Source organism: Crocuta crocuta, unplaced genomic scaffold (assembly GCF_008692635.1).
Source record: "Crocuta crocuta isolate KB4526 unplaced genomic scaffold, BGI_CrCroc_1.0 scaffold267, whole genome shotgun sequence".
Lineage (NCBI taxonomy): Eukaryota > Metazoa > Chordata > Mammalia > Carnivora > Hyaenidae > Crocuta > Crocuta crocuta.
In genome coordinates, this window is record NW_027531899.1 from 1776008 (window position 1) to 1796005 (window position 19998).

Consider the following 19998-nt stretch of genomic DNA (forward strand, 5'->3'; position numbering starts at 1 on the left):
CCTCGTGGCTTACAAGAATGAAACTGCCCCGGTCTACACCAAGGACTCTTCCGGCATTTTCTTTCCTCACTTTCCCCCAAAGGCAATCACTGTGGTCTCCACCCCCTCTTCCTGCAGATAGCAGGCTCAGAGGGGAAGACAGTTTCCCAAGGTCACTCTGCCAAGACTCTGGAATACTCCCCATGTAAAATAGGAATAATAGGTGCAGGTACAGATCAAATAACATTGGCTAGGCCTCCTGGCTGGTGTAGGCTGGGTCTTGGGGATGGGGGTAGGGCAGGGGGAGAGTGGCCTAGCTAAAAGTCCCAATTTTCTTATGTCTCTCCGAGCAGAATTGGTGGACTAGTTTGCAGCCTTGGGGGACAAATTCTCGATCTGAAAATTACCAGCCACTATGGGGCCACTAGTGCCTACGTGTGAGTCCAAAGGCAAAGGTGGGGCCTCCCTCACGGGGAACTTACTTCTGTTCACCTGGGTTTTCAAGGGTGGAAGGGTCCAGGCTACACCCAGCTGCAGGGCTGGACTCCTACATCCTAATCACATCCTCCTCCTCGCTGACTCAGGGCTGCCCTCTCCCTACTTGTGACCTGACAGGTCAGGACGGCGCGGGTGGAAGGCTACTGGGGTGGGGCAGGGGAGGGAGGCAGGAGGAGGGAAGAAAGGAGGAGCCCGAAGCCCGGGGGCCACTGGGGAGGAGCCAGAGCGGAGGGGGCTCCCGCACAGGGCCAGCGAAGGCCAGCTCCCGGGCTCCCTCTGCTGGGCGAGGGGCAGAGGCAGGAAGCCAGGGAGCAGGAAACAAGTCAGGAGTAAGAAGTCAACAAATCTTTATTGAACGCCTGCCACGTTACTGTGAGGAGGCCATGATGCTGGACACACCTGTTGAGGAGAGACGGGAGGAGCAGGTCAACATGGGGAGAACGGGAGACGTACCTCCGGCCGGCAACCGTGGCTCCCACAATTGTGCAGGGGCGGCCCATCGCAAGCCCCTTCTGGGCCCTGGTCACCTGCCCGAGGCAGTTTAGGGTTTTGTTTGTTTGTTTGCGTAGGTAATCCCCATCAAGCATGGGGCTTGAACTCCTAACCCCAAGATCTCATGTTCTACCTCCGGGGCCAGCCAGGCGCCACACAAAGGTAGTCTGGGGCAGTAGTTCAAAATCTGGACCAGAGCAAGGAGACCCATGTCCTAATCACAACTCTGCCTTGCACCAGGTGGGGACCTCAGGCAGTTAATTAAACCAGCTCCCCCCTGCAGAAAGTAGCCCCCCACACACACACAATCAGAGGATTAGACACCGTGCTTAGGGCAATGCCTGGTACACGGCTGTTTGCTATTGTCACCATCACAGCGACATGTGCTATACACTATTTGCAAGGCTTCCAGCCCTGCGCTGCAGAACACCCCCCCACAGCAACTTCTCACCCAGAGCCCCACCCAGGGGCCGCCTCTCATTTGGAGGGGCCACAGTCCCCAAGCGCAGAGATGACTGTCCACTCAATCCCGCTCCTCAGTTAAGTACCCAATTAGCTGGTTTGTCCTGAGCAGCCACGCTGGACCAAGACATACCTTTAAGACACCAGGTTCATACTTAAGAGTGGGGGGAGGAGGAGAGCCGCGGTGCCAGGGGGCAGCCCATGCCCAGCCCCAAGTTCTCGCTCAGGCCCAGGTACGGTGAGCAGGTGAGAGCACTAACCTCACAGCTATTTCGCTCTCTTCTCAGCTGAAGGGTCAGTGGGGCCTGTGCTAGTTCAGTGTGCGTGTGACAGCAATGATCACGGCTGACGTGGCAGGTGTTTGCCAAGCGCTCTACACAGATGGTCTCACTTTGCCCCCGAACCTCCGTGAGTGGGTTATTATGATCTTGTTCAGTAATTTACAATAACAGCCCCTACCAATCACGGTTCATGTGAGGACCAAACAACTTAAGAAGTTTAAGGAACTACATAATTTGCCATAAAACTGGTGCTGTGACTCCCACTTTTTAGACGAGAAAATTAAGGCACAAAGAGGTAAAATCACTTGCCCAAAGCACACAGCTAATAGGGAACCACGATCCCCACCCAGCTACCTGAGTCCAGAACCCGCACTCTCCGGTGTTCTTCTGTGTTTTTGAGGCACCACCCCCAAGGGTAGAGCATCAACAGAACAGAGCCCCTGGGACCAGTGAGGGCATGGAGATGGTCCGCGAGGCCCAAGCGAGCCCTGGGGTGTCCGAGAGAAGGACAGCAGGCAGGCCTGTGAGACGAGCCTGTGGAGTCTGGCCCCGCCCCAGAACACAACCACCCAAGTCCTTCGGGGCCCTGGCCCTGGTCTATCGAAGGGCATCTCCTTTGCCCCATGGCCCAAGGCCTGGAGCCACCACTCACTGTCAAAGTCGATCTTCTCCACAATATTCTTGGGCTTGATGCTCTCCTCCTGGCTGCAGATGAATATCTGTCCCGACTCATCAGCGCTCCAGCCGTATTTGCTCATCCACACCTTCAGCTGGCTGTCTGCAGGGGACACGGGAGGTGCAGGGGCTCAGACACAAAGGCCTGCCCCCCGCCCCCCACTGCTTCAGTGGCCACTGGCATCTCCCACTACTGGTCTTGCGTTTCTATGGTGCATTCTCTGCACGGCAGCCAGAGGGAGCCTTTTAGCCCCCCAACCCTTCCCTTACACGGCTTTCTTTTATTTCCTACTTCGCTTCTCTCTCCCAGTGCAAATCCTCGTGTCTAACAACAGTGCTGAGTTTCCTTCTCTGCTTCTCCACGCAGCTTTGAAATGGTTTCAAAGTTACGTCACCACTATCACTAACAATGAGTCCAGATCATCCGTTGGGAATTTCTTTGGGGTCTGGGTTTTGCCATTAAAAATTATGCCAGTAAGGATGCGCAGTTAGAGCGTCCCGCTACTTGACGTAACTCTTTTGTGTGACTGTTAGCAATCTGATGCAGAGTGCCCTGCTTCTCTTTAGATTCAAGTCTGAAAGCTGTTTTATCCCTTTTTGACTTAATTTTACCTTTTTTTTTTTTTTTTTACAGGAGAGGGAGGGAGAGTGCATGCTCAAGCAGGGGAGGGACAGAAGAAGAGGGAGAGCACCTTCTTTTTTTATTATTTATTTTGAGAGATTGGGGGAGGGGCAGAGAGAAAGGGAGAGAATCCCAAGCAGGCTCCACCCCGTCAGCACAGAGCCCAACATAGGGCTCTACCCCATGAACCATGAGATCATAACCCGACCTGAAATCAAGAGTCAGATGTTCAACTAACTAAGCCCGCCAAGGTGCCCCAGAGTGAATCTTAAGCAGGCTCCATGCAGGGGTATATCTCACAACTGTGAGATCATGACCTAAACCAAAATCAAGAGTTGGGGGCGCCTGTGTTGCTCAGTCGGTTAAGCGTCCGACTTCAGCTCAGGTCATGATCTTATAGTTCGTGGGTTCGAGCCCCGCAACGGGCTCTGTGCTGGCAGCTAGCTCAGAGCCTGGAGCCGGTTTCAGATTCTGTGTCTCCCTCTCTCTCTGACCCCCACCCCCACCCCGTTCGCTCTCTCGCTCTCTCTCTCAGAAATAAACATTTAAAAAAAAATCTTTTTTAAATCGAGAGTCAGATGCTTTAGTGACTGAGCTCCCAGGCACCGCTAATTTTTCTCTTAAATACGTAAAATACTGAGACACTTGAGTGGCTCAGTCAGTTAATTGGCTGACTTCGGCTCAGGCCATGATCTCACGGTCCACCGGTTCGAGCCCCCATCGGGCTCTGTGCTGACAGCTTAGAGCCTGGGGCCTGCTTTGGATTCTGAGTCTCCCTCTCTGTCTGCCCCTCCCCTGCTCACACTCTCTCAAAAGTGAATAAAGTTTGGGGCGCCTGGGTGGCTTAGTCGGTTGGGCGTCCGACTTTCGCTTAGGTCATGATCTCGCGGTTTGTGGGTTCGAGNCGCCTGGGTAGCTCAGTTGCCTAAGCATCTGACTTCAGCTCCGGTCATGATCTCCTGGTTTGTGGGTTCGAGCCCCACATTGGGTTCTGTGCTGGCAGCTCAGAGCCTGGACCCTGTTTCAGATTCTGTGTGTCTCTCTCTCCCTGCCCCTCCCCCGCTCATGCTCTGTCTCCTGTCTCAAAAATAAAAAAAAATAAACTATATAAAAAATTTAAAAACAAATAGATAAAATATCTATCTGACGTAAAGCACTTAGTACAGGCCTGAAACATCATGTGTCCAATAAAAGTTGGTTTCTACTAAAAAATTAAAAACACACCTATACACCTACCTGGATGAAAAGGCAAAACTATCCAGTGAGGTACTCGGACAAATCTCACCCCTGACCCTCCAAGGAATAACCATTTTCTTTAGTTTTATTTTTCTTCCTGTGTTTCTTCTTGCAGAAACGAGCAAACACATAGAGTTTTCTTTTATTTTTGTTTTTTGGAAAGATCTTTTAAAACAACCAATCTGATCGTGTCCCTTGTTGCTCAGAACCCTCCTAGATCTCCCTCCCACCACCATCTCCCTGCACCTCACACCCTGCACCTCCCTGCCCCTGACCTCCTAGATTGGCACGAGGGACCCAGAGAGGCCTTACCGGTCAGATCCCCGAGCATCTCGGCCAGTAGCCAGCGATCGATGTGCTGGTAAGTGATGCCCACAACATGGCAGATAACTGTAGAGATCGGGGACAAAGAAAGTGAAGGGCCACCCCCCAGGACGCTGCTGTCACTCCCTACCCCTTCCCCCTGGGGAGCCCAGGCAGAGAGGGACTTACATTTTCGGACGGAATCTTCAAAGCCAGTGATACCTTCCAGGAGGTCCATATTTTCATCCAGGGCTTGCTGTGAGAGCAAAGATAATGTTCACATCAATGTTAATAACACCAGCAGTATTAAGGTTAATGAAACTGACAATAGAAACTGACACCTGACCATTCACCCCCCCATGGCAACTTTTCTTCTGCGTGCAAACCATATGATGTAAGTTACTACTCTGTGTGTCCATTTTAGAGATAAAAAACCAAGGCTCAGGGAAGCTAAATCACAGAGCCCGGGTTTGAATAAGGAAGGCAGAAACCACAGACCCAAAGAGGGAACAGAGACAGATTCACCCACGTCCCCTTGCTGTCTCATCAGAGAAAAGGCCAAGTGTCCTCCCCATGGCCCACAAGGCCCCACAGGACCCGCCTATCACCTCCTCCCACTCAGCCCCTCCCTCCAGCCACAGGGGGTCTCCTCCCTGCTCCTCAGACATACCATGCACCCGCCCACCTCAAGGCTTTTGTGCGGGCTGGTGCTGGGTCTGGAACTCTCCTTCCCCATGGCCAGCACCCCTATTTCCTTCAGGCTTCTGTTCAAACCCAGCAAGGGCTCCCTCCCAAGTCAGTGAGGGAAACCAGGAACCCACAAGGACAAAGAGGAGTGGCCAGTGAGACAGGCTATACAGGAGAATAGGATGACCGAAGGGCTCAGGCGAGCAGCGTGTGGCCACCCCATCAGAGGCGGCTGACGGGGCAGACAGCGTGGGCTCCGTAGTGTGCGCGCGGGGACTGGGGGGCGGAGGCTGGCCACGGGAGCCTGAATGGAGGGAGAGCAACGGGTTCACGTGAGCAGGGAGGGAAGGGGAGACTGAGCACAGGCAGCCCGCCCCTGGAGCAGGGTAGCGGACGGCACTGCTCTGCTGGATGCGGAGGGGTTTCCCGAGACAGGAGACTTTCTGCTCTGAGGGGAACAGAGGAAAGGGGCAGAGATGCCAGGGAATGCGAAGGTCAAGGGAGCGTTCTCTTTTATAGGCTAAGGATGAGCTACACGGGGGACGTGTTCTCTGGCGACAAAAACAGTCTGGGAAGGCCCTGTGTGCTGTTACGAGAGAGCAGGGAGCCGCTGGTGCGGTGGCACTGAGTGGGCGAGAGGGAAGAGGAACGGTGCTGCGGTGGAGCGAGGGGTGGCCGGGGATGGGAGGGACAGCCCCCCCCCCCCCGAAACAGCAAAGTGCACAGTCAGCTGCCAGCACACGTCGAGGCTGAGGGCACACTGCGTGGGAGAGCTCTGCTCTGGCTGCTTCTGTTTCCCACAAAATGAGGTGGAAGGTCACCAGCTGAGATGAGATGGGCGGGGGGAGAGGGGATGAGAAGGTGCGAAGGGCCGGGAGGGGATAAGGGTTGGGGGTCGTGGGACTGGGCGGTCACGTGCTCCCTGCAGGCTTCCCGCCAGCCTCTCTCGCTCTCAGATACAGATCCCCAATTTGCACCAGAGGAGGAAGCAGAAGAGAGGATGAGAAACACGGGCCAGGCTGGAGACCGCGTGGGGGTGAGCCGGGAAGCCAGAAGGAAGTGGTCAGAGGGTGGACATGTTTGCCGTGGGTGAGCGGAGAAGGTGGCAATCACCAAAGATGAGTACCGGGCAGAGGCTCCCAACCTTCTCCGGGCATCCGAGCCATCGGATCTGAGCTGAGCTGAGCCCATGCTCACGCCAGCCACATCAGACTCCGGGGGCCGGAGCCACGTATCAGGACTGTGGTGGGTTGTTGTTGTTGTTTTTTTTTTAACTCCTCAGGGGCCCAACATGCTGAGAGCTGATCTAGGGCATGACTGGGAGACAGGGGCAGAGGTCACATGGAAGACAGGAGATGGAGGAACCCCAAGGTCGAGGTAGTGGAAGGACCACTGAGCTGGCTTTTCCAGCATCTAAGGACAGGAGCTCCACCCTTCACAGGAGAAGCAGCAAGTGCCAGGGGGCAGGAAGTGCCAACACCTGAGCTTCAGGACCAAGAGGTCACAAGGGAGACAGACGGGGCCTGCGAATATGGTGAGAAGGACACCTGGCATCCCGCTGGGACGTTGCCAAAGTGGAGGCTGGGGCCCAGTAAGAGCAAGAAAGGGAGGGAGCACTCCGAAGACGGAGGATTTGGGCAGGAAGGCCAGGTGTGGGCGCACGCATGCGTGCCCTGGCCTGAGCCCTGGGGGAACAGGGGACAAGACGGGAGTCCGGACTCAGTGCGAGAATGGCAAAGCCACGCAGTCACACTCGCAGAGCCCGGACCCCGGGTGCCATAGCCCACGGCCGCACAGGCGGAGGACAGACGCACAGGGGCGTTCCGTTCAGCAGGCGCCCGCCCCACCCCCAGAACCCAGTTACCCAGAAGGCCTGGAAGTGACAGGTCTCCAGCAGGTCCCCGAGGTATAAGATCTGCCGGATTGGCCGTTCTTCTTGCTGAGAGAGGAAGTGTTAAGGGCAAAGAGACCCGAGCCTCAGGAGGCGGCGGTTGAGTCATCTCCCCGCGCCCGCCTTCTGTCCGCCGAAGCCCAACTGTGAAGGTGAAGGGCGAGCCAACAATGGAAGACAATTAAGTCGCCGACTGGCCCGTCCACACACTGGGATCGAGTCAACTCTTCAAGAACTGATGCAGAGGCGTGACAGGACACGCTGGGACACAAAGGCGAGATGCATGAGAGCCCACCGTCTGGGGGGGTGGGGGTGGGCAGCATGTGGACGTGAACACACACAACTGTACTTGTGCGTCCCCACGGGATCTCTGGAAAGGTACCCAAGAATTGCAAACAGCTGTTGCCTCCTGCCAGCGGGAAGCGGGGTGGCTGTGGGACAGAGGAGGGAGGAAGACTCTTTTTTCACTGTATGTTTTTTGTATTTGTGACACTGTACCATATGCCTGTTTTTGGTTTTTTTTTTAACATTTGTTTACTTTTGAGAAAGAGAGACAGAGCACAAGCAGGGGAGGAGCAGAGAAAGGAGACGCAGAATCTGAAGCAGGCTCCAGTCTCTGAGCTGTCAGAACAGGGCCCGACGTGGGGCTCAAACTCACAAACCATGAGATCACAACCTGGGCTGGAGTCGAACACTGAACTAACTGACTGAGCCCCCCAGGCTCCCCAGCCTTTTTTTTAAGCCATCAGAGCAGACCTCTGGGGAAGGTAGACAGGCTCTTTGAAGGCAAGCCTCCCACCTGGCAGGGCAGGTTCAAGGTGTAAGCCACCATCTCTCAGCTCAGCTGCAAATGGGCAGGCAGAGTGTGACAGCCTTGGGGACCGGGAGCGCTAGCAGCAAGGGGCACAGTGCAGATCGGGGGCTCTGCCAAGTGTCAAGTGATCGATCACAGGGCAGGGGGGGTGCCCACCTGGCCAAGTGCTAGGCCAGTTGCAAAAAAGCAGGTCAGAGCACGATTAGGGGTGGGGTGGGGAGAAGCCAGGTCATTTTCACTCAACATTCTATCACTGAAGGCCAGTGCTGTGCCACATACAGATGACAATCCAGCTCTTCAGGACTCCTGCCTGAGTGCTCAGGCCCCACTTCCTCCTCCTTAATCAGCTAGAACCCTCATGGGAATCCTTCTAAAGCAGAAATCTAGCCACGATACTCTGCGGTTTTAAAGCTTTCTATGGTTGGGGCGCCTGGGTGGCTCAGTCGGTTAAGTGTCCGACTTCGGCTCAGGTCATGATCTCACGGTTCATGTCCTCGAGCCCCGCGTCGGGCTCTGTGCTAACAGCTCAGAGCCTGGAGCCTGTCTCTCCCTCTCGAGTCTCCCCCTCTCTCTGACCCTCCCCTATTCATGCTCTCTCTCTCTCAGAAATAAATAAAACGTTAAAATTTTTTTCATTAAAAAATAAATTAAAAAATAGAGCTTTCTATGGTTTCCCAGTGCCCTTGAGCCTGACCGAACAGTGTCTTGAAATCTGTGGTGAGGCTGTGCCGAACTTCCTCTACTGCCTTTCAAAGAGCACCAAGCTCTTCTCTTCCTCTGGGCCTCCTTACATACTATTCCCTCTGCCTGGATCACCCTTCTTCAACATTCCATTTTGCTCATCTTTCAGAGGTCCCCTCCTCCAAGAAGCCTTCCCTAACATCCAGGCAGGGACAGGTACCTTCTCTCCTCTGGCCCCTCTAAAACCCAAGCCCAGACCAGTCCCGGCTGTTACTGATAGAGGACCTATCTCCTCCCCTGGACTGTGAGCTCTATGGCGACAGGGGCCAGACCTGTTTCAGTCACCAAGATGTCCCATCCAGCACGGCACCAAGCCCAGAGCAGACACTCAGTGTTTGCGGCTCAACTCGCAGACCACGTCCCCATGAATTCATCTCCCTTGCCCTCACCCCCTACCCCCTGACCCGCCTGGAACCGGGAAGGATACGTGTGCCTGATCAATCATGCACTTGCACAGCGTGAAGTCGGTGTGGGGCAGGTTGGTGAGGGCCTTTAGCAGGATCTGAGCGGTGACCGTGGTCTGAAAGAAGGCTGGGTTGAACTGGTACCTGAGAAGGGGAACAAGAAACATAGCAAAAGTGGCATCCTTCTGGTCCCTGGGCCTCATCAGATGCCCAGCACTTTGGCCCAGAGCTTAGGAGCTGGACATGCCTGGGCTCCACTCCCAATCACAGCACTCTGGCTCTGTGACCTTAACCTCCCTGACCTACATTCCTGTTCTGTACATGGGGACACTTAATCTTCCAACCACCAGTAAGGCAGATGCTATTAAATGGTTCACAAATGACGACACAAGTTTTAGTCTGGAATAGTGGTTGAAGCTCTGGAGCCAGACTGCTTGGATTTTTATCTATTTTTGCAAGAGGGAGCGAGCAAGCGAGCACACAAGCAAGGAAGGGGCAGAGAGAGAATCCCAAGCAGGCTCTGCATCGTCAGTGCAGAGCCCGATGTGGGGCTCAAACTCACTAATCATGAGATTATGACCTGAGTAGAAACCAAGAGTCGGATGCTTTATGGGCTGAGCAACCCAGCAACCACCCCCCTTAAAAATTCAAGTTAGTTGGGGCACCTGGGTAGCTCAGTAGCTTAAGTATCTGACTTCGGCTCAGGTCATGATCTTGCAGTTCAGGAGTTTGAGCCCCGTGTGGGGCTCTGCTGTCAGCATGGAGCCTGGGGCCTGCTTTGGATTCTGTGTCTCCCTCTCGCTGCCCCTCCCTGCTCATGCTCTGTCTCTCAAAAATAAGCTAACGTTACAATAGCAGTAACAAATTATCAAATGATATTAATAAATTATTAACAAGTTATTCTATTACAGTAATCAATAACTAATATGTTAATAAACTATTGATAACATATTAAGTAATAACAATAATAATTCTGGCTAGTTATCAGTGTAGTCCTGGCTTCAGGAGCAGAACCCAGTGACTCATCTCTGACATATGACACCCAGTGCTCATCCCAAAAAGGGCCCTCCTTAATTCCCCTCACCCCGTTAACCCATCCCCCCACCCACTCCCCTCCAGCAACCCCTCAGTTCAGACTGCTTGGATTTAAAATCTTTTTTTAATTTTTTTTAATGTTTTTTTTTATTTCTAGGAGAGAGAGAGAGACAGCGTGAGCAGGGGAGGGTCAGAGAGAGAGGGAGACACAGACTCTGAAACAGGCTCCAGGCTCTGAGCTGGCAGTCAGCACAGAGCCCGACGCGGGGCTCGAACCCACGAACCGCGAGATCATGACCTAAGCGAAAGTCGGACGCTTAACCGACTAAGCCACCCAGGCGCCCCTAGACTGCTTGGATTTAAACTTCCCTGCTGAGTGACCTTGGACTCCTTTTAAACTCTCTGTGCATCAGTTTCCTCCCTTGACAAAAGGGACAAGAACCACCCTATCTACTTCACAAGGGCAGCGCGGCACCGGAGGGAACACACACGAAGCTTTACAGCACAGTAGCTGCTGCCTGCGGAGCACCCTGGGGACAGCAGTTATCACCAGGAACAATCTAGATAGACAACCCGGAAGTTCAAACGTTGCTATCTCCATTTTGCAGTCGTCAAAATCAAGACGACGTACACAAAATACACGACTGACTGCGTGTGGAGAAACCACTGAGGTGAAGGAACCCAAATGTCCATCCTCAAGAGAATGGAGAACTGAGACACACACACAGTGGGGCACTACACGGCAAACACAAAACACTGTGGCCGCAGACAAAAATGGATGGATCTCGCAACCCCCATGCTATGAGGAAGACACTACATGCAGAAGAGCTCACGCTGTCCAATTAAGTCTGTGTCAAGTTCAAAGCAAACAAACCTGAGCTAAGTGAATCGGTATGCACGCGTGTGTGGTAAACTCACATAAAGCCAGACCACGAGAGTCTAAAAGTGGTGACGAGGGTGGGGGTGAGGTGGTGGCACAAAGCGTACGAGGCAGAGGGCATGGGGCTCGGGCAGCACTCAATTCTGCACTGTGGGGGGAGATCACGCGGGTTTTCACTTGTACTTACTTAGCCATATATTTGTGTTTTGTACTACCCTACGTACATAATCCTGTGATTTTTTTTTTTTTTTTTTTTTTAGAAACCTCCCTTCCTCCTGCCCCAATTCCCTTGGCTTCCTAGTTCTACACACCAAGAAAAGCCACATCCCGAAGGCTACCCCCAACTCTAGCCTCATCCATTGTTGAGAGTGGTACCCTGCTGGCCACTGGCCTAGAGGTGGGGATGGAGCCAGACACTCACAGCTTCAGGACAGCCAGGTTGGCTTCCAGATCATAGGCATTCTCCTTGGCCTGTGTCTCCACGTACCGCTCCAGGGTGGCCAGATTCTCAGGATTGTACCTACAGAAGAACCGATAGGTGAGCAGTGAGGAAACGGGAGCTGAGACCCGTCACTTTATGGGGGGAGGGGGAGGGGAACTGTAATCTGCTCCTCCTCCCCTCTAAATCTGGCACTAACCACTTAACTCAAGTCTTCAATTGACTGTCTAATTTCTAGTAACACTGATCCACGTTCCAGACCTAAGCCTAAACTCTGAACCCCATCAGAGCCCTGGTTCTTTTACAGGATGTACCCCCAAGCCCTCAGTCATTGTAACCTGTATACAAGTCTCTTGGACATCTTTGCCACTCACCCACTTCTCCCCCGTTGGCGCCCGGGCTTCTTTTAGCTTCTCCAATTCCAGCCCTGTCCACTCCTGACTATCACTGCCTACTGTCCTGTTTGTTTCTCTCTGAACTGGGAACTCCACGAAAGCACGGCCTGCGGCTGTCTTGAGAACTCTGGTCCCCAGCACTGCCCAGCGCCGAAAGAGTAGATTTCAGTGACGCGCGCTGAATGAATGGCATGAGGAAAAAGAAAAAAGAGACGAAGGGGCACTGACCCCCAGTGAGAGGCTGAGGAGCAGAGTCACGGTAAACTTGAGGGACCATGAGAGGGAAAGATGAGGAAGAGACCTTAAAACAAAAGGGAGCAGTGAGAGGTAGGCGAGGCTATATCTCCTGTCTGTAGGCCCACGCAGTGCCGTTTCCTTTAACATCTCCGGGAAGTGGGAAAGCCTACTCCCGAGCAAGTCCAGGATCCCGACCACCCCTGCGGTCTCTAGAAAATCCTCTCCACCACGCCGCTTGGCCAGAAACGCTCCCTCCGACCGGGCTCAGACCTGTCGATACCCTTGAGCAACTTGCCAACGTTCGCTCTCATCTGCTCAAACATCGCCATGACTACGGTCGCCTCCCACACCGGGGCCGGAGCCGAAGACCCAAACGATACGGCCTCCGCGAGGACCGGAAAAGGAAGAAGCGGCGGAATCGGAAATACGTTGCTGTCTCCTCTCCGCGGCGCTCACGACTGCTGTCACGTGACGCTCTTCCCGGCAGGCGCAGTGTGGCGCGTGCGCATACGCTCCACCCGCGCCGGGCCTACAGCGAGAAAAAAGGCTTACTCTAGCCCAATACGCAGGCGCCCTCTCGGGACGAGGAGGCGGGGCTAAGGTTTTTCCCGGGCCTCCGGTACCGCGTTGTAGCCCCTAGAACGTGCGCGCGAGCTCCCCAGCACGAAGACGGCTGTCTGGCTTCGTGCACGCGCGTTGTGTTGCGCGCGATCGTGGACTCAGAAAACTGCCAGGGCGCACGTAGTAGCCCTTAATTGGAGCCACAGCCAAAGCCCCTAGGGAGGGGCTCACTGAGGTCCCCTGTGCCCCTGAGCAGGATCCTGAGCTTTGGCGTTTCAAGTCTTGAACTTGGTCTTCACGCTCCGCCCCAACTCTCAGGGTAGAGACCCGCAAAGCTGGTGTCCTGCCCCACAGAGGCTGGAGTAAGGGCTCCTGGACCCTGCCGGATGGCGCTCAATCCCCTTTAGGCTGCAGTCTTGCGGGTGAAGGCTAGGGTCCCATGTATGCTGTCATGGGTTATGTGTGCAAATTTTGCCCACTGTAGGTGTGAATGCACAGGCATGTGTCATAGACGTAGAGGTTTGTGCCCTGAGTACGTCCACGTGTGTTCACGCAGGTATCCGGGCATGTGTGCTAGTCTGCGCCCCGTGGGTGCTTAAGTGGGTAGTACTAAGTGTATACATGTGCCCCAGGGAACAGGCACCGCTGCAGGTCCCCTCCTGTGCAGGCCTGCCGTCTCCATCGCCTCAAGCACTCAGCAGTTTCAACTGTGGTTTTTAGCCACCGCCCGGGACGGGGGAGGGGTGCTGGGGCACCCNTTCAGCTCTGAGCCCTGGAGTTGGAGGGAGGGGTCCCCTGGGTCCCAAAGCAAGTTGCCCCTCACAGACAGACTCTCAGGGCCCAGGGGACAGGGGGTGGAGCCGGCTGCACAGCCTTGTTCAGGGCACAGCCCTGTGCTGGGGCAGGAAGCGAGAGTGGGGAGGGGGGAGGCCACAGCCGGCGGAGGCAAGGCAAGGCGGGTGCAGGGCGCAGGACTTGTGGGGAGAGAGGGAGGTGCCACGCTCGAGCCCTGAGGCCCTGCTGGCCCCTGGGCGCGGGCCCAGCTCCAGCCCCCAGGGATGGAACTCGTGGACCCCGACATCTTTAATAGGGATCCCCGGGACCACTATGACCTGCTCCAGCGGCTGGGTGGCGGCACCTATGGAGAAGTCTTCAAGGTGAGGACACCCCTCCTACTCCATCACCCTCCAACCAGTGAGCCGTTGGGATGAGGCCCAAGAAGGGGAGGGGATGAGAGAGGGTCCCAGGCCTTGGCTTGGTCAGGGATGCTGAGAAGGAACCCAGGCGAATGTAGCCTTGCCTGACTGCCAACTTCCCCTTTACAAGGCTCGAGACAAGGTGACGGGGGACCTGGTGGCAGTGAAGATGGTGAAGATGGAGCCTGGTGAGAAGAGGACACGGCAGCTCGGCAGCTCGCTCCCCACACCCCTTCCCCTCCTCTTGGGACACGGGATCGCTTCCCCCATACTCCTCCCCTGCAGCGGCCTTTTCTTTCCTGTTCCTCCTTACAGACGATGATGTTTCCACACTTCAGAAGGAAATCCTCATCTTGAAAACCTGCCGGCATGCCAACATCGTGGCCTACCATGGGAGTTATCTCTGGTGATGAGCCCCAAACCTGCCCTGGGACCCTGCCGGGCCCCTAGCCCAGAACCCCCATCCCTGACCTCTAATCCCGCACCCCCATTTTTAAACTGCCCCCCAACTTGATCCCCAGTCTGAAGTCCCACTTTTCTGACCAGAGCATTCTCTGATGTGCTCTGCAATTCGGGACTCCCATTTCTGAGCAAGAATCCCCGTTTCTGAGCGGGGATCCCCAACAGTGATCCCTTCATAGTAACCAAACCTGAAAACAAGGCCCCTTAAAACTAATCTTTCATCATCCTGCCCTCTAGGTCCCCCAGTTCCACTCTCTGCTCCATTAATTCCCTAAATCCCTTGACCCATAAATTAACATCCCTGATGTCCTAGTGATGACCTCTGGCCCCCAGACCTGGCCCCCCGGGCCCCCCATCCCCCCTTAACCTGCGCATCCTGGGAGATATCTGCCCTGTCTCCTGGGTTAGCATGGGGCAGCAGAGTTAGGAGTCCTCCTGGGTTAGGAGTCCAAAGATGTGGGTTTGACCCCGAACATACGTTTCCTCTCAGAGCCTCGACTTCCCCACCTGTAAAATGGAAGTGGAATGATCTCACTCCGGTGGGCAAGGAGAGGTGGATGATGGCTGTTCTGTTAAAGTTCTTGTTGAACGGGAACAAGACAGCCAGTGAGCCGGGCTGTCCTACCGGTAATGACTTATTACTCCTGTTATTATCACTCCTGAATTGTCATAGGCTGCAGAAGTTCTGGATATGCATGGAATTCTGCGGGGCCGGCTCTCTCCAGGACATCTACCAAGGTGAGAGGAAGGCCAAGGGCGTCCAGGTAGCACCCCTCCCCGCTGTCCATCCCTCCTGTGTCTCTGCAGTTGTGTCTTCTGGGATTGTCTTTCTGGTCCACATTTCGTGCAATGAGCCCGCTCTGGACCTGGGGCCTGGCCTGGCCGGTGCTGGGGTTGCTGTAGTGACGGAGAGGGCCCTGGGCCCTGCCCTCCAGGACTTGACAGTCCAGCCCCAATCCTCCTGCGTGCAGTGATCCGCTCTGCTTACCCCCTCATCTTCCTCCATCTGCATTTTCTCACCCATGTGGCCGTAGCGGTGTTTGAGTATTTCTGCATTTTGGGCCCGTGGTATGGTCCACATTTTCGTTGGCAGAGTGATCAAATCCCTGATTCGCTCTTGAGACCTGCTTTTCACTCTTTTGGAAAACTGGAGGGTGGCGATGGGGGTGGGCCTCTGACCGCCTCTCAGTTTCTGTCTTTGACCATCTCTCTGTCCCCGTTGAACCCAAGATCTCAAATGTCAGAAAAGGAAGGAATTCATTCAGAAGTCCTCAAGGAGGGGGGAAACTGAGGCCCTCAGAGAGGAAGTGGCTCACGCAGCCAGTCGGCAGGACTTGGTCTCCGACCACTTCTGTCTGTTGTGTCTCTGTTGTCCCCTCTGCGTCTCTCTTGTCCCCTTTGGGTCTCTGTTTCTCAGAATGTCTTTCTTTGTGCTTTTCGGTCTCAGTTTGGATCTGTTCCTGTTTCTCGGTCTTTCTGTTTCTCTCTCTCGTGTGTGTGTGTGTGTGTGTGTGTGTGTGTGTATGTATGCGCCTGTGTCCCTCTGCCTTTCCTCATTTTGCAAAGTCACATCACCCCCTGCTCAGAGCCCTCCCTTGGCTTTCATTTCCCTCCAAAGAGAAGCCCAAGCTCCCCACGGTGACCTCCCACCTGCACCCAGGCTGCCAGACTTCACCTCCTACCGCTTTTCTCCCCCTCCCCCACTCTACTCCACCCACTTTGCTGCTTTCCAAACCCACCACGCATTCTCCCACCTCTACGCCCTTGCACCTGCTCCCCTCTTCCCCTCCGAGCTGGACCCATTGCGTCTTCACCCATCCCCTTCTCTGAGTAGAGTAGACTTCACCGACCACCCTGTAAAAATGTCATACCCCTTCCCACACATATTTCCTGTTGTTCTTTCTTGCTTTATTTTTTTTTCTTACACGTTATTAGCATCTCACGTGCGATGCTTTACTTGTTTATTGTCTGTTGTCTCCCTGGAATGTTCTCACCACAAGGGCAGGGATCTCTGTCTCTCGTCCACAGCTGTCTCCCCAGTGCCTCAACACAGTGCCTGACACCCAGTAGACACAGTAAATATCTATTGAATGAATCCTTCTCCCTCCAGCCTCTGGTTCCCTGCGTCGGCCTGGGGACTGTCCCTGTATCTCCCCCTCTGGCTTGTCCCATATGCCTCCCCCTCCCCATGTAGCACCATTGCAGCCAGCGTGGGTGGGGGCCAGGGGCTCTCAGGCTTCCTGGCTCCCGCCCAATGCCACTGGTGTGACCTTTGCAGTGACAGGCCCCCTGTCAGAGCTCCAGATTGGCTATGTCTGCCGGGAAGTGCTCCAGGTGAGGACAGGGGTGGTGGGCCTGGGGCGGGGCAGGGCCCTGCTCCAGCCCCCGGACACTCCCAGCCCCCCGTGTCCACTCTCCTCCCTAGGGACTTGCCTATCTGCACTCACAGAAGAAGATACACCGGGACATCAAGGTAGTCCAGGGGCAGAAGAGTGGCCTTGGTGGGTGGGGGGCCCAGGAGACAGAGGTGGTGTTTGGCGGGCGCAGGGTGGTGTTGAGGTGGGGCACTGGGAAGGGCCAGTGGGTGGAGGCACTATGGGCTGAATGGTGTCTCTGACAGCCTCTAATTTTCCCCCTCTCCCCAGGGAGCCAACATCCTCATCAATGACGCTGGGGAGGTCAGACTGGGTGAGTGTGGTGGGTGGGGGTTGGGGGGGTTGTCTGTCTGGGGACCAAGGGGATAGGGGACCCCAGGTCACTGTATCTCTCTCTGCCTCCAGCTGACTTTGGTATCTCGGCTCAGATTGGGGCAACGCTGGCCCGACGCCTCTCTTTCATTGGGACGCCCTACTGGTGAGGGATGCCTGGCGCGTAGCTGGGGATGGAGTGGGGCAGTGGTTTTCCCCACCTGGATCACAAGGAATCGCCTTCCCGGCTCCTTTTCCTGCATCTGTCTTTTTCTGTTGAACATTCTATTTTCCTTTTGGCTCGCTCTTGAGTTTTCCATTTACCCAGGTCTCTTGGTATTTATTTATTTTTTTAATTTTTATTTATATTTGAAAGAGAGAGAGACAGAGCATGAGCGGGNGCCCCTCTTTGTATTGATTTTTATTCTGATCATTCTGTCTTGACTTCTTTGCGCCTCTATTCCTGTCTGTCTCTTCACCTTGATGTTTCTCTCTGCCTCTGCCTCTTCCCTCCACGCCCCATTCTCCTTCTGTCTCTGTCTTCTCCCACCCCCATGCCAAGGAGTCTCCCCCTTTCCCATGTGTCACCCCTGGCTCTCTGAGGGTCTCTGCCCCCAGGATGGCTCCGGAAGTGGCGGCCGTGGCCCTGAAGGGGGGATATAACGAGCTGTGTGACATCTGGTCCCTGGGCATCACCGCCATTGAACTAGCCGAGCTACAGCCACCACTCTTTGACGTGCACCCTCTCAGGTAGGCAAGTTCCCACTGGGCCCAGAGACCGGGCCCTGCCCCGACCCTGAGCGCCACTCCCCACCTGCCACCCCACAGCAAGGAGACACCCTTTCCTCCGAGCTCAACCTCACACCCCCAAGGAACCTCTCTACCCAGAAAGCCTCTCCTTCAGCCCTCCACACTGGGAACCCCCAATGCAGGGATTCCCCTATCTTGAGCCTCTCCTCATAACGGCAGTAGCTCTGTCACGTGACCCGCAGAGTCCCCTGGAAGTGGCGCCCCAGCGCACTGTAAAACCCAAGCCTCCTCGTTCTGTCCCACGCTTTGCTCTCTGGTGACCCCAGTGCTGTTGGGGACCCCGCAGGTCATTGAGAGTCTGAACCCTGCGTTCTCTCCTTGCTCTTCTAGAGTTCTCTTCCTCATGTCAAAGAGTGGTTACCAGCCCCCCAGGCTAAAAGAAAAAGGCAAATGGTAGGAGAGGGGAGAGGGTGAGGGAGGGCCAGGGAGGGCAGAGCCAGACCCGACCGTCTGATGGGAGAATTTCTGGTCTCCTCACCCCGGGACTTCTTCCTCCCAAGGTCGGCTGCCTTCCACAACTTTGTCAAAGTCACCCTCACTAAGAACCCCAAGAAACGACCCGGGGCCACCAAGATGCTCAGTGTAAACTTCCCCTCGCTTCCCTGAAAAGCGCTTCCCAAACACTCAGCCCCAGAGTTCCCCGGGACCTCTCCAAGACTCTCCAGAATGTACCCTAGACCTTTTTCCAAGATACCCTGAGTTGCTAAAACTCACAGATTCCCAAGGGCCTCCAGACCCATTCCTGGGTCTACTCTGGAATTCCTGGGGAAGTCTGTTGCCCCCTAAGATACCTATGGGATTCTCCACAGGCCCCTGCTGGGAACCCTAGATTCTTCTAATCCTTTCCAACCCCTTAAAATCCCCCAGCATCAGTTTCCCAGAGTTCCCTGCCTTCCTCCTCAGTTACCCGCGCCCCCCACCCCCCATTAGATTCCCTTAGACAGGTTCTCGAGCCCGTGTCCCAGCCTCTCCCCAACACCAGCCTTCTGTCTGCTGACTCCGTCCTCCCCTCTCTAGCATCAGCTGGTGGCCCAGCCCAGACTAAACAGAAGCCTGATCCTAGATCTTCTTGACAAACTGAGGAATCCAGGGAAGGGGACCCCTGTTGTCGAGATTGAAGATGAGGAGCCTGAGGTGAGGGCACCCCGGCTGACAAGAGCCTTCGCTTAGGCTGTGCCCTGTGCCTGGAGTGCTTTCCTGAGGCCTCTTAAAAGGACAAGGGGGAGGAGGGATGGGGAGCTGGCCACGGGTCTGGAGGCGCAGAGGGTTATGGGAGAGCCAGACGCTCCCGGCTGGGCCCGCCGGTTGGTAGGGGTGCCGTGGGGAGGGCCATGGTCCTGATGCAGCTGCCACTCTGCCCAGGTGCCCCCTGCCGTCCCCCGGAGGATCAGGTCCACCCACCGATCCAGCTCGCTCGGGATCCCAGATGCTGATTGCTGTCGTGAGTAGAGAATCCTTAGGCTTGGGGATACTTGACCCTTTACTGGATCCAGGAGAACCATTCCACCTCTGTGACCCTGCCAGAGACCCTCATCACCACCATCTGACCTCATGATAGAGCCCAGAGAACCTTGTCACTTCCACACAGACCCTCAGAGACCCTCATCATTATCTGACCCCGCAAGAGACTGCAGAAAACCTCATCACCGGCTGACCACAGAGACCCCCTGAGACTTCCCATAACACGAGGACCCCCCCCCATCCAAGAGACCTCTGAAATCTCTGTCAGATCCCCAGTACCCACGTGGAACCTGAAAGCAGACCCTTGATAACTTGGAGCCCTGTCTCTCGGGTCCCAAACCCTGATACCCAAATGAGATCCCTGTAAACCAAGATTTCCCCCACCAGANGGCACATGGAGTTCCGGAAGCTCAGAGGGATGGAGTCCAGACCCACAACCCACACGGTGAGGTGCCTCCGCCTGCTCACCTCAGATGCCCTCCCCTTCCCCCGGGCACTGCTGACCCTTTACTATCCCACAGGCCCATGTACAGCCCGCTGGAGACTTCAGGAGCAGCAGCCCGAGGTCAGGGGCCCTCAGTGTGGCGGGGAGGGGGCTGGGACAGGTGGGGGAACCGCCTGAGGGTCATGCCTGTCACTCCTCAGGAGGCAGCCATCAGAGTCGGACGACGACTACGATGACGTGGACATGTAAGAGAGGCGTGGCCCCCAGCCCCGCTGGCCCTCTCCCTCCCCCACCTTCCTACAGCC

The 19998-nt window shown here is 55.3% G+C and overlaps 2 protein-coding genes across 3 annotated transcripts in view; one reads left to right on the forward strand and one right to left on the reverse strand.

Annotated features, from left to right (window-relative positions):
* Positions 1–807: 807 nt before the first annotated feature.
* EIF3K (eukaryotic translation initiation factor 3 subunit K) lies at positions 808–12481 on the reverse strand. Of its 2 annotated transcripts, none has more exons than XM_077773836.1 (8): positions 12342–12481; positions 11422–11520; positions 9109–9229; positions 7100–7174; positions 4738–4804; positions 4558–4635; positions 2365–2490; positions 808–876 (listed from the first exon to the last, which is right to left on the reverse strand). In XM_077773836.1, the coding sequence occupies exons 1-8, from the start codon at positions 12398–12400 to the stop codon at positions 845–847; spliced, it is 657 nt and encodes a 218-aa protein (XP_077629962.1). In that variant the 5' UTR covers positions 12401–12481; the 3' UTR covers positions 808–844. The 2 variants fall into 2 exon arrangements, with proteins under 2 accessions (XP_077629962.1, XP_077629963.1); XM_077773837.1 differs by having other exon boundaries at positions 12422–12446.
* Positions 12482–13584: 1103 nt separating this feature from the next.
* The window catches only part of MAP4K1 (mitogen-activated protein kinase kinase kinase kinase 1), a 15839-nt gene continuing 9425 nt past the window's right edge, over positions 13585–19998 (forward strand). Inside the window, exons 1-16 of the mRNA XM_077773630.1 lie at positions 13585–13789; positions 13959–14016; positions 14144–14234; positions 14964–15028; positions 16569–16624; positions 16716–16763; positions 16936–16978; positions 17071–17143; positions 17596–17727; positions 18118–18180; positions 18288–18369; positions 18805–18921; positions 19150–19232; positions 19636–19693; positions 19770–19813; positions 19894–19938. Of these exons, the coding sequence (XP_077629756.1) occupies positions 13691–13789; positions 13959–14016; positions 14144–14234; positions 14964–15028; positions 16569–16624; positions 16716–16763; positions 16936–16978; positions 17071–17143; positions 17596–17727; positions 18118–18180; positions 18288–18369; positions 18805–18921; positions 19150–19232; positions 19636–19693; positions 19770–19813; positions 19894–19938 (1157 nt within the window). The 5' untranslated portion in view covers positions 13585–13690. The remainder of the gene's footprint in view (positions 13790–13958; positions 14017–14143; positions 14235–14963; positions 15029–16568; positions 16625–16715; positions 16764–16935; positions 16979–17070; positions 17144–17595; positions 17728–18117; positions 18181–18287; positions 18370–18804; positions 18922–19149; positions 19233–19635; positions 19694–19769; positions 19814–19893; positions 19939–19998) is intronic.

Excerpts from the sequence above, each read along its gene's own strand:
- EIF3K (XM_077773836.1), bottom strand. The coding sequence starts at position 12,400 with ATGGCGATGTTTGAGCAGATGAGAGCGAACGTTGGCAAGTTGCTCAAG. Across the intron at positions 4,636-4,737 it reads TGAAGATTCCGTCCGAAAAT|TTATCTGCCATGTTGTGGGC; the intron begins GTAAGTCCCTCT and ends CGATCTCTACAG. Across the intron at positions 877-2,364 it reads GGAGAAGATCGACTTTGACA|GTGTGTCCAGCATCATGGCC; the intron begins GTGAGTGGTGGC and ends TCTCCTCAACAG.